This window comes from Pleurodeles waltl, chromosome 3_1 (assembly GCF_031143425.1).
Source record: "Pleurodeles waltl isolate 20211129_DDA chromosome 3_1, aPleWal1.hap1.20221129, whole genome shotgun sequence".
NCBI lineage: Eukaryota > Metazoa > Chordata > Amphibia > Caudata > Salamandridae > Pleurodeles > Pleurodeles waltl.
In genome coordinates this window covers 1,709,693,677-1,709,706,600 of record NC_090440.1, presented here as the reverse complement: position 1 = coordinate 1,709,706,600, position 12,924 = coordinate 1,709,693,677, and the positions used below count along the sequence as shown (strand labels likewise).

At 43.3% G+C, this 12,924-nt stretch overlaps 1 protein-coding gene across 1 annotated transcript in view; it reads left to right on the top strand.

The window, feature by feature from the left end:
- Positions 1-12,646, top strand: part of COL6A3 (collagen type VI alpha 3 chain) — a 291,731-nt gene extending 279,085 nt beyond the window's left edge. The window contains exons 46-47 of the mRNA XM_069225565.1: positions 9,397-9,570; positions 11,830-12,646. Coding sequence (XP_069081666.1) covers positions 9,397-9,570; positions 11,830-11,876 — 221 coding nt within the window. The 3' untranslated portion in view covers positions 11,877-12,646. The remainder of the gene's footprint in view (positions 1-9,396; positions 9,571-11,829) is intronic.
- The last annotated feature ends 278 nt before the right edge of the window (positions 12,647-12,924 follow it).

Below are 12,924 nucleotides of genomic sequence, written 5' to 3'. Positions count from 1 at the left end.
AGGCACTCTTCCCCAAGCTACAGACGGTAACTGGAAGCACCCACAGGTTCCCACAGGACAAGGATAAATGGCAAAGCAGTCTTATCTTCATAGTATGTCAGAACTACTGCCAAGACCCGGAAAAAGGCTGCAACGCCTCTGCCCGACTCATCACCAACACCCCCCATCACAGCCACACCTTCGCCCTTCTGAGAGACCTACACTGGCTACCTAGCGAGAAGAAAATTACCTTCAAACTCCTGATACATGCCTACAAGGCCCTACACGACGCCGGATCAGCCTAACTCAACCACAGACTCCCCTTCTACACTCCCGCCAGACAGCTCCGCTCCGCCGACCAGGCCCTCGCCAACGTCCCCCGCATCCGGAAGACCACAGCCGGAGGAAGATCCTTCTCCCACATCGCCGCCAAGACCTGGAACACCATCCCTATCCACCTCAGACAGTCCCCCACCCTGTCACAATTCAGGAAGGACTTCAAAACTTGGCTCTTCGACTGATCCTCAGTTTCCTCCCCCTCCCTCCCCCTCCCTCATTCCCAGCATCTTGAGAGCATTCACAGATGAGTAGTCGCTCTTTTCAAATCCATGAGTGATTGATTGATTGAGTATGGAGCTTTTCCATCTCTTTCGATGTTGATGTGCAGAAAGTTTCCTTATTTTGAGGAGCTGCCTGAAGTCTCATTGAGCTTCAAGTGTAGCCTGCTTCTACAAGCCTCTCAGATAGCTTGTTCCCTGCTGGGTTGCCACATGATGAGCTGAAGCCCAGTTTATCCTATCTGTCACAGACACACCTTCTCAAGTCCAAACCCTGTTCTCTCAGTCAGAAGGAGAAAGACAATCCAATTCTGGATTCTACTCCTGGATCTCAGTTTTCTCGATGCCCCCTGATTAGTGCATGGTCAGAAGTGGAGAACAGCCTTAAACCACCAACTAGCTGATAAGGAAAGGCCTTTTATCATTCTGTGATTGATAGGCTGATCCAATCAGGGGGTCTGCTACTTTTTAACCCTGGGTGCCCCGCCAATCATGGGGCACATTTTGTGCATCTTCGCTGTGTAATAAGTGCATGACGAGGGCCTGCTGCCCTCCTTCTCAGTCTCTATCTGCCTGGCCTATTCCCCAGAGAGGAATTTCAAATAACTCTAGACCAGGAGCCCTGACCATCATCCCACACAAAGGGAGCGTGTTGTCCCAGCAGGAAGAGTGTGAGCTAAAGGCAGATAAGAGCTAGTGCCTACCACAACCTACCAAGCGTCTACATGTAATATAGAGGGGCACAGGTGAGCTGGAATATCCAGCAGGACGGCTATCAGTTCAACTCACATTAAACACAATGGCTTACCATCCTCACTCGATGAACTCACTGGCTGTCAAAACACACATCCCAGATATGGCAAAAGAAACCAGTTAAGTAACACTGTACACATTTTATCTGGATGCAGTTGGTAGACAACTGCGCCTAATAGAAACAGGAATACAGGTACCCCTGAGTATTGATTAATGCTGAAACCTCTGTCAGTCTACCACAGCCTTGGTAGCGAGGGCAGTAGCCCCTCTCTTTAAAAGAGGGTTGCACTATGCATGCCCTCTTGACTTCATAGGCAGGTTCTAGGGTCTCAATCCATGTAAACAGGGAGAACCTCAGTGGACACGAATGATTGTCATGTTCACTGAGGTAGGGATCAAGAATACATACATCAACTTTCCATTGACTTGCCAGGAGATCATAGGGCAGAGAAGCCTGCTGTCCAGAGCCATGCAGAAGACTTCCCTTCCTAAAATATTCCAACTCATATCATTACTAGTTACAAAATGTGTGCCTTTTTCTGGTTACAGGGTCCAAGACCCCACACTATGTGCAGTATGCAGAAAAAAAACACTCAAACTCACCTGGGTACCATTTAATTGTCTTTATTCACAACAGGTACCCCAGATGTTTCTCCTAAATCTCTTGGTGCAGTAGGGCAATTGCTGGGGCATGTGAGACTGTGTGAGGGCCATACTCCTTTGTGTACGTGAACAGTCCACCAAAAATTAAGTATGCTTAGAATCTCTATTCGAGAGCCTATGGCTACTGGTTGATGCCATGTACAGGGCATCCCTGACAATAGAGTGGGATGCATTGTTGGCGAACCTAACAAATGGGAACCCACAACATGTCGACCATTTAATGCCATTTAGATGCCATTGTGCCCAGGCTCAGCTCCAAATTATTGTCATCCTCTATACCTTGGTGCCTCATGAAGATGATCTGAGGACCTGGGTGGCCATGGCAAATCTTCCCACCAGTGGTTTTGACCCAGCCTAGTGCTAGACTGTATAACTGCTGAGGATCCCAGTGCCTGTCCCATCACCTGGAAAGACCCACTCGAATGCTTGCTTACATCTCAGTTCCATGATACTCTAGGCTAAGATCCTCCATTGCACTCTCATGTTCTTTGCTCATTTGCAGTTACTGGCTTTCATCATGACTTGCCTTAGGTGTACCCAGTAATCTCATCCTTCATTCCTGAATCACAGGATACAATACTCCATGGTTAACTATCTGTGGCAACAGCAAACTGTTGTGCATGCTGTTGAACCATCGGGAAGAAGTCTGTACACTAGGATAGAAACTGATACATTTATTTAGAATGTATTTTCACCATGTTTTACAAAAATCCCTCAGGATGCCTACCAGGATCATGAATAAGTCAGACGTAGATGGAGACCCTAAATGAAAGCTTATATCAATAGCCAGGATTTTGCTTGTTTACAAACAAGTTATTCGGTGTCTCACGGGTGTTGAAAAGCAAAGATTCAGCAGGATGAAGCCTGAACAAAGACTCTGCCACTACTAATTTCTTGAATAATATGCAGGTATTGCAGCCATGATCTAATAATACTTCAACTCAAATCATGCTGACTCAAATTCAAATTAAGTTAACGTATGCAAATAACAGCTCTCTTTCCCAAACATTCAGCCTTGCAGGAATGTATTTCTTTAAGGAGAAGTAACATAAATGTGGTTTGGGATGGGGAAATCAAGCTACTGGTGGTGTAAATACCAGCATAACATGACCCTTGAAACTTTCATTCCTATTTCAAAGTTAGACGAGGGTGAACCATAGGCAGTGATATAGACATGATAACCTTATATATAATAATGAATGCCATTTTTCACATTCCTTATTTTTCTGTAGCAAGATATATATATTTTCTATAGCAAGATATATATATCCTCAAAAGCACATTCACTGGTCATGATTAGCAGTTTCCTAAAGCAACACAAACCACATATCTAGAAAATATTTTAAAACAGCTAAGATTATCGTACCTTAAAATGTGGAATATGATCCTTTATTTTTCTCATCGGTGATGTATATTTTAGATGAGAAAACTATGCAGTTCTTATAAAATTAAACAGATACCGGAAAATTACCTTTCATTCCCCCCTCCCAAAAGATTAAATGAAGCAGTTAAGATAACTGGAAGGACAATGTGCTATTGTATTGTTATAACTTACACAGAACTTCATAGGACTGCATAGTGAAAATTATATTTTAATACAGGCTAAATCCTTCACTTACAATATGGAAGTATAACATGAAGGAGTAGTTCATTCACAGAACAGAGAACATATCTCAAGGTACTGTGTACATCTAAACATTGTAAACCTGCCATACATACAAACATGACTCATAAGAACAAGAAGACCTGGTTCATAGCATCACAGAGATAAACTATGTGTAAATGTGCCCGGTGAAGCAAAACAATGGGATATATATGTTAATGACGGAGACACAAATATTGCTGTTCGCTATCAACAATAAAATAGACATTTCCATTTTTCTATCCATTTGTCAAATCACTCTAAACAGTTTGCAACATTCTATCTGGAAGGGGAGTGTTCCAGGCATTCCTTCCAAATACTGTATCAGCATCTAATGTATCCATGTTTTGCAATCCAAATTTTACCAACATCTCAAAGGAGGTGATTATGGATTTTCAGTGGGACCCTCTTCCTCCTTCTGAACCAAAAAAAAGGTTTTTTGAACAGTAGGCAGTGGTCTATTAGACCACTGTCAACTCTTAAACCAAAAAAGGTATGCTTTTCTTTTTAAACACAGTTCCATTTCCCTTAAGGAAAATGTGCTGCTGTTAAACACGGTTTCCTGGGCACACGGGCACTCAGGGTCTACCCAGCTCCACTCACATCAACTGGAGAGTCCCCCACTGGTGTCCTGGGGTCTCAATACTAGTGGACACAAAACTGTGTAATCAAGTACCCCTCTTCAGCATTTTCTCCCTCAGGGTAGCGAGACAGCACAGTCGAAGGCTTACTCAAGGAGGTGAGGTGGGTTTAGACATTCAGAATACAGGGTACACTGCACTACCAGCTAATAAGATCATTATTCAGTCAGTGCTTTACTTTTTAAAAAGAAAAATACTTTAATACACATAAGAGAAATATTACACATAAAACTAGGATAAATTGTGAAAAACAGACATCTCTACAACCCTCTGGGCTGGAGTTCTGACCCCAAACAGTATTATAGCTCTAGACACTAAGCACTATACAAAAACAGTTAGCTTGTAGACACACAATTAGCATTGCATATTACAGACCTGTTGCGCAGAGTTGCTCTCATTTACTAGAGCCATCATACCAATCCTTGTAGGGCAAGGGTGTAGTTTCAACATATGATGTGAAATCAAACGTTCCAGATCAGCCCCAGAACCCACCACCCAAAGAACAGTAGTGACCTCCCGCCCTTAGCAAGGACACCACTCCGGTGGCGTCGGGGATCTGATCACAGGTGCCTGATGTCTTGGCACAGTTTACTGGATTCCCACTAGACCAGCAGCCACTGGCTAGCTGTAGGAGGGTATTTGCTGTCCAGAGTACAAGTACACCCTGGTACCCCCATGGATCACAAAGAGAAAGGTAGGGGGCCTGTACCACAGGACACGCTTCCCCAGCTACAGATTGTAACTGTAAGTATCCCAGGCTCCAACAACACAGGGGAGGGGTCTTGGCAGAAGTGACCTCACCTTCAAAGGCTTGGTGAAATCAAGTTTCCCCATCTCGCTCTGTCTCTGTTGATGTGCTGCAAGCTTTCTTATCTTGAGAAGAAGTTTGCAATTTACTTGTCGTCCAAGCCAATGCTGTTGTGCTCGACAAGCCTCACAAACAGCTGGTCCTCTGCTTCTGCATTCAGACTGTTGATTAATCCTTTTGCACTTTCACAGCTGGCAAATTCCTTCACAGCAGAATCCATCAATCACAGAGAAAACTCTCAAGTTCAGAGGTGGTGAGCAAGTTTCCTTGCCATTACACCGTGGGCCCACAGCTGGCTTCTGATAGATCCTTGTTAGAACCGAAGACCAGTCTTGAACAACCACTGTCCACTCAAGCCAGACTTGTATCACCTCTGATTGATAGGCTGATCCAATCAGAGGGTCTGCTACTTTTGAATCCTGGGTGTCCCTTCAATCATGAGGCCTATTTGTGTCATGCTCACTGTTGAGGAGGCTCTTTGTATCGGTCCGGGCTAGTCTCCAGAGAGGAATTTTAAGTAGGGTACCTAATTACCATATACTAGGCACTTATATGGGGGCACCAGTATGCCAATTGTGGGGTGTGCAAAGTCCTAAGCAACCACATTTAGAGGGAAAGAGCACAATCACTGGGGTCCTGGTTAGCAGGCTTCCAGTGAAAACCATCCAATCATAATGACAGTAGGCAAAAAGTGGAGATAATCATGCGAAAAATTGTGACTTTCCTACACAGCCTCCAAGCTTCTCCAAGGAATAGGGAGGGGCACTGTGGAACTGGAATGTCAAGCAGAACAGCTCAACTTACATTAAACGCAATGGCTCACCTCACCATTCTCCCTTAGGGAACCTGCTGGCTCTCAAACACACATCCCAGATAGACAAAGGCTACAGGACCACAGGCAAAGAAGACTGCACAGCCTTGTTCAGGAGGGTGGCTAGTACCTTCTCCCCTACCAAGGGTACAAGGATACAGGTATCCCTGACTATAGATTTATTGCTGCCACCACTGTCAGTCTACCACAGCCTTGATAGAAAGAACAGTAGCCGCTCTCTGTGAAATAGGGGTACACTATGCATGTCCCCCTTGACCTCAGAGCTAAGCTCTAGGGTCTCAGTTCATGTAAACAGAGAGATCCTCAGTGATATATACATTTGTCATGTTCACTGAGGTAGGGATCCAGAAACCATACAGTAACTTTTAAGTGACTTGCCTGCATATCACCAAACCATATACTAAGAAAGTGATGTAAGAATAGAGGTGCCCAACCAAGGTAAGTGTGTTATGATCCCAGGGGCTGGGGGAGTCGTAAATTACGCACTCCAGAGATATGCAGAAGACTTACCGTCCCAACAGCTGTATTATTTTAAAAAGTGTACTTTACTGAAAATCAATACAATTCATGGTGATGTGCTGGCCAGCACCCCTTGATGGTCTCCAGTCATAGTCTCAATATGCTGCTCGCTGGGTAATTTTCAAGAGGTAGGCAAAATTGCAACATACTAATATTTAGATTAGCCAATAGGTCAGTTATTCAGACTCTTTACTGATCACAAAAATACTGGTTGTAATTTGCCATGAATGATTTAGTGATAAGCTACTCCTACATCTAGCCCCTCAAGTCTTCAGGTCATACAGAAGTTGATTTGTAGAATGTTGACTAACCATGCTGGAAAGCAAATACCAATGGCCTGTGGCATCTTCTAGGGCTCTGAGTAAAGGCTAGACTTCAACTACTTAACCTATCTTATAAAGCAAAAACTCCCTTTACTTCAAGGTTAGCCTATGACCGTTCTCTCTATAATGTTCAGCTGCAGTCAAACTGACCTGCAGTGCTTCACAAAAGTGAAGCAAGTGTGAGCAAGTATCCCTAACCAACCTAACATTATTTACATTCCAGTTAATAGTAGCCATTCTAAAAGCAATCATATTCTACTTCAAGATTTCAATCCTAGTATCTTCCTTTGGTGCCTCGATTCCTGTTTATTAGAGTTTTAATGCTATATATTTATCATCATCATCATAGTATATAAAAATTGAAATACATTTTGCCTTGACCACTAACCATTCCTAACATACGACCTACATTGTATCTCACGGATCAAAGCTGCAACCCTTCTGAACCTTGAGGTACTCTTGATTAGGATGATGATGATGATGATGTTGCAAAAGACCCGAAGCTGAAAGGGAGATGACTGAGATATAAAAGAGTTCAATGTGAGAGGATTGAATTTGGATATTAGGTCCTCATACAGGGGTCTATTCACAAACTGCACTTTATAGTATGTTTACTAGTACTACAATAGTATTACAATAATACTATGAAATGCTATCCACAAACCTACGTGCAGAGACCTCTGCCTCTGTCTCTCGTTCCGTTTCTCTGTGGAGATCTCAGCCCCAGATGCAGAGGTCTTTACACAAGTAGGTATACATTTTCAAAGTAAATATGGAAGGAACGTGGGAGAGTGACTTAAAAATGGGGAATGCTTACAGCAAAATGTGAGATGCTTAGACCCCTCCACCACCAGGTCCAATTTCTGCAACTGCATGACGAGTGTTGCCGAATGGATGTAGACCAACTGACTGAAGCTCAAAACAGACAATCTGATCCCTGGGAACAACACCGTTCCCTGGGACGACACCTGTTGGCCTTCCAAACTCAGTCCCACACCGACAGTCAATGCCCGCAACTTCAGCATCATCCTGGACAGCAAACTCACCATGAAACACCAGATCAACGCAGTCATTTCTGCTTGCTCCTGCACCCTTTTCATGCTCTGAAATATTTTCAGATGGCTCCCCGCTGACACCAAGAAAGCCATCACCTAAGTCCTAGTCACTTCTTGACTCGACTACAGCCTCACATTCTACACAGGAATCAGCACTCTACTCATGAAGACACTCCTGATGGTACAGAACTCAGTGGCCAGACTCATCCTCAACTTCCCCAAATGAACCCACACCACTCCCCACCTCTGGAACCTCCACTGGCTCTCATACAGAGAAGATGTCAATTCAAGCTACTAATACATGCCTACAAGGCCCTATACGACCAAGGACCAGCATACATCAACCACCACCTGAACTTCCACCAACCTTCCAGACACCTGCACTCTGCCTCCCTCACCCTTACTCACACTCCCTGCATCTGTCATTGTCACAGCGGACGACACTCCTTCTCATACCTCACATCCAAATCCTGGAACGACCTACTCCTCCACCTCTGACCAACGTCCTCTCTGACAGATCTCAGAACGAGACTGAATACCTAGCTCTTTAACTGATTGCACCATAAGCCTACTGCCTAGATACACTCACGAGCGATTAGCCACGCTCTACAAATCCATATTGACTGAATGATTTATTGATTGATTGAAGAACAACTGCAGGAAGGCAAAGTCTTTGATGATTGACTCTGGGACTTGTTTGCACATTTGGTAATGGCCTGAATGGGGATAAGGAAAAATGAATGTGGGAATACCTGTCCTACAAAGAGAGACCCTTCCACATTCATTAGCTGATAGCAATGGGGTAGACAGGCCAGACAGTGGCGTCAACTGAGACTGTAAATGAGGGAGGTATTTTTCATGCTCTAAGTGTCCATCTCTTGCTGCAAAGTGAGGGTCTTGCATCTTGCGGTGGATAGGTCAATGGCACAGGGTTTTCGACAGTGGAGCCTGGCGTTGGAAGCTAAAAGGTCCAACCTACTCTAGATGAGGCAGCAGAACTGAGATGTCGTTGAATAGGGCATCTGCTGATAGAGCCTCCTAGGGAAATTAGACTCATAGTTGCCAGACTAAACCCTTAAAGTCTGGGGAGACTTGGGCCTGTTGTAGGGTTTGGTGGACTGGTATTCCCTTACACACGTGACAGATATTCCAGGATAGCCTATCTAGCTTGTTACAAGGGCGTAGGATATAGCGCACTTGTAATAAGGCAAACGTGATCTCCGTCACTCTTGTGCTGGAGTAACCCTGCCATCAAACTCTGAATCAAGCCCTTGAACATACAAAAAAGCAAGTTTGAAAATTTAAAAAGTCTAAGCTGAAATTTGTAAACTGACATTTGTAAGAACTACAAGTGTAAGACTTCAGACTGTTGAACTTTCACTGAAAAATTAAGCTCATCTAAACTCACACCTACCACCTTCACCAAGTTTAGAGAACAAAAGTCTTGTGCCTTTCTCCCGGTAAAGGCCAATACTGTTAGGGAGAAGTGTATTTAGCATTTGTTTTCCATATCTGTATGTTTTTTGCGTCTTGTCAAGAAATTATATTATGTAGCTGGCCTCTTAAGAATTGCTGTTTTGTGCCACAACTCTGCATGCAGGTGACCATTCTGTTTTTTCCTTAGTTGCTGTCACTGACATCTGTAAACTAGAAAAGGACCAAGGGCCCTGTCGGAACCATGTGCTGAGATGGCACTACGACCCAAAGACTAAGAGTTGTGCCAGATTCTGGTACGGAGGCTGCAGCGGGAATGATAACAGATTCGACACACAGAAAGAATGTGAAAAGGCTTGTGTAGGTAAGTGGACCACAACATTGAGATATAAGTCAAGCTCTGAGGTGATTGGATAATTGAGCTGGCCGACATTCCATACAGGCTAATACATCAGTGCTTCCATAATTCTTTATTGTCAGTTTTCTCTCTAACACTAAAGGCTCTTTTTAAGGCTTTTCTATTGGTGCCATTTGTCAAATATACACATGTATGCACATTTAGGCGAAATTATCTTTACGCCTATGAAATGTTGAGAAATTTGCCTTTCGTGCATTATGGAGATGTTGTGTAGATTTCTCCCGCAGGCCACTGCTTCGAGCGGAAAATGTTTTGGCTCGGGAATAATGACGTCAAGACCGGGAGATAGTCTGTCCTTAAACCAGTGCCCAGCTACTATCCTTTGTGACTCCTGAAGGCCAGTTACGCCCCGTTCAAAAGTCACACATACAATTCATTAGCACAGCTGCATCAAAATTTCTGATGAGGTTGACGCGCTTTGCTGGACTAGTGTAAAACATTTTGAATCTAGTCCAGCAAAGATAGGGGTGTCCCATTTAAAACAGCCTTGCATCACTTTATTGCCTACCCTTGAGCAGGCGTTAGATTGACACTGTGAAACCTTGTAGATTTCACTGCACCATGCCTGCACAGGCCTCCTAGTGGGGGAATGCCTTCCTTGCTTACATTATATCTGGTACATGTATAATGTGGCACAACGGTTTACAAACTGGTGCAATGGTACCACTGTGACAGTTTTTACATATAACGCGGGGTGGGGGGACTGTTCTGCACTGTGACCGCGCTGCTTTTTTTTCTCATGCCAGTTAGATTCTACATGGGTTCAAGCCAAATGCAAGCTCTAAATAATGTGAATTAGAGTATTAATACTTTGTACCACACAACAATCTCTCCTCTTCATTCTTTGGCTTCGATTATGAGTTGAGTGGAGTGGTACCCTCTGGTGTTTTTGCTCTCTGCCCGATAACAACTGCCCCAGTGTTCCCCACCAAAACGGGCCCACTATTACCAACCAGAAAATCCAGCCAGTAAAATCAAGAAGGATTGGCTAGGAATGCGGGTAGAAGTGTAGCCCTGTCATGCATGACCCCCTTCTTCAGGATGGGGAGAGCATGGATGATTCCCCATACTGACATCAACCTCTCCTACCCTCTCCTACCGGCACCCCCGATTTCCTTGTCCCCAATCTCCTCTCATACTCTCCGTGACCCACACCCTGCATAGGGCCCCACTGAAATATACACCCTGCAAAGGCTCACAATACAATTGAAAAAATGTTCACAGCAGTAAGCTACCAGAATGTCATAATCAAAATATCATATAACATAAGCATTGTGTCTTAAATATTTACAAAAAATGTCCCCACTGGAGTTAATAACCTAAAATCTACACCCAGTGGAGCGATATATTTGTAGCATGTGTTGCTTTAATTACACATGGTCTGCATACTACTGTCATTTAGTATTAGGTTGGATGAATCAATCTTGTTTTTCTTCGAGGGAAGGCTTTTGAGTCATAACTCTGTAGGAAGCTTGCTCTGCATATACTATACCACAATGACGTATAGTGTGCACAGAGTCCAGGGGTTCCCCAGAGGCTTAACAGAGGCTAAAGCAGATAACATGAAGGCTCTCTTTTGTGGAAGTGTGGTCGAGCAGTTATCCTTATCAGAGGGTAGTGCAAAGCATTTGTTGTATATGCACAGTCAATAAATGAGGCATACACTCAGGGACTAACTCCAGTCCATTTATACTGTATAGGAAATATATACTGTGTTACTTTATTAATAGAACCTCAAGCATCTGGTTGAAGTCTGTGGCAATGTGCATTGCCTACTAAGGTTGAAGTCACAGTGCATCCTGTGACTGAATAGAAATGTTTCACATTAAAGCAAGTGGCAAACGCCCAAGCCCGGAACTAGATGTCAGGAGCATGCAGAGCATATGAATATGCAGCACTGCATTTAGGAGACTACTTCCATCAGACAATATTTTTGCTACTGATAGTTTGGCTGCTCTGAGCAGGGGATAAATTCATGGGGCATTCATTGCTGAGGTATTGATAATTTTATGATGAATTTTATTTGGAAATAGTGGATCCTCATTGTTATTTTCCACTCCGTGGTAATTAACTCACAATTCACAGTATTGTAGTATTGTAGATAACAGTTTGCACCCTGCCAGTGTGTGCATATTTGGGTCCTGATTGTATTATCTTGCTTGATGTTTGAAAGCACACTATAAATATTTGCCTTTCTGTTTCCAGCATACCTAAATCCTGGAATTGTGACAGCCATCGGAACAAAAGAATGAAAAAACACAGGGAAAAAAACATCTAAACACTTACCTCTCAAAAGCAAAGTGAGATCCAGGAATCATTCGACACCGGGACCTGTTTCGAAGCCGAGAGGGTAGAATTCCCTTTGCACTGCACTGCCACCCCCTCAACCCTGCTTTTGCCCTCCGAGAAGACCTTGACGGAAGGACTTTGCTACAATAAATAATGATACGGTGCTAATTTTGTCTAGAGAACTGGGTGCTAATTGGTGTACACTTAAAGGTGTGCACCTTAAACAGACTCTAACATTTACTGGTCAACCAATTTCAGACTGTCCACCGAAACCTGGCATTTAGGCAACTAAAAGTTGGGGAGCCCAACTTTCACTAAGCCTCTTTTTCTGGTGATCCTTCTTCCTCTTCACTTTCCGGGAAGTCGTTGTATAAGCGAGTAGTATATTCTGATAAAAACATTGCATCTTTACCCTTTTTTGTTCCTATGAGTTCGATTCTTCCTTGCAACAATTTTTGCCAGTTGTAGCATAAATCAAATCCAATTACAGTTGGCAAAAAAACAAATGTGAGGTTATCGAATCCTAGTGTTCTGTGGTGCAAATGACCTCGTTACCGAATCCAGTAAACCGGGTGTAACATGTTACCTGCAGACCTCCAATCTCTTGTATACTGCCCTGGCAATTTTATTTTTGTTTTGTGTTTTTTTATTTTGCAATTTTTCTGGCGCAGGTTGGAGGGGATATCTCATCAAATGAACTTTGAAATAAATTCTGATGGAGGTGTTGAGTTGATATCTATTTTTTCCACAATTTTTGATTATCATCGTATATAATGTTTATGATTACAAGAAGATCAAGAAAGAAGTATGTGTGTGTGTGTGTGTGTGTGTGTAATGCAACTAAAAATCATACAATTCCCATTGTGCTAATATGCATCTGATCACATTGCTTTGGTATAGGGATTCATGGCATATGATTTTTAATGATTAGTTGGTTTTATTCCTGTATTGTATGAGGAGCTTGGAATAATTAGCTAACATACCCGAGTCACCCCTACGCATTCGGCCCCT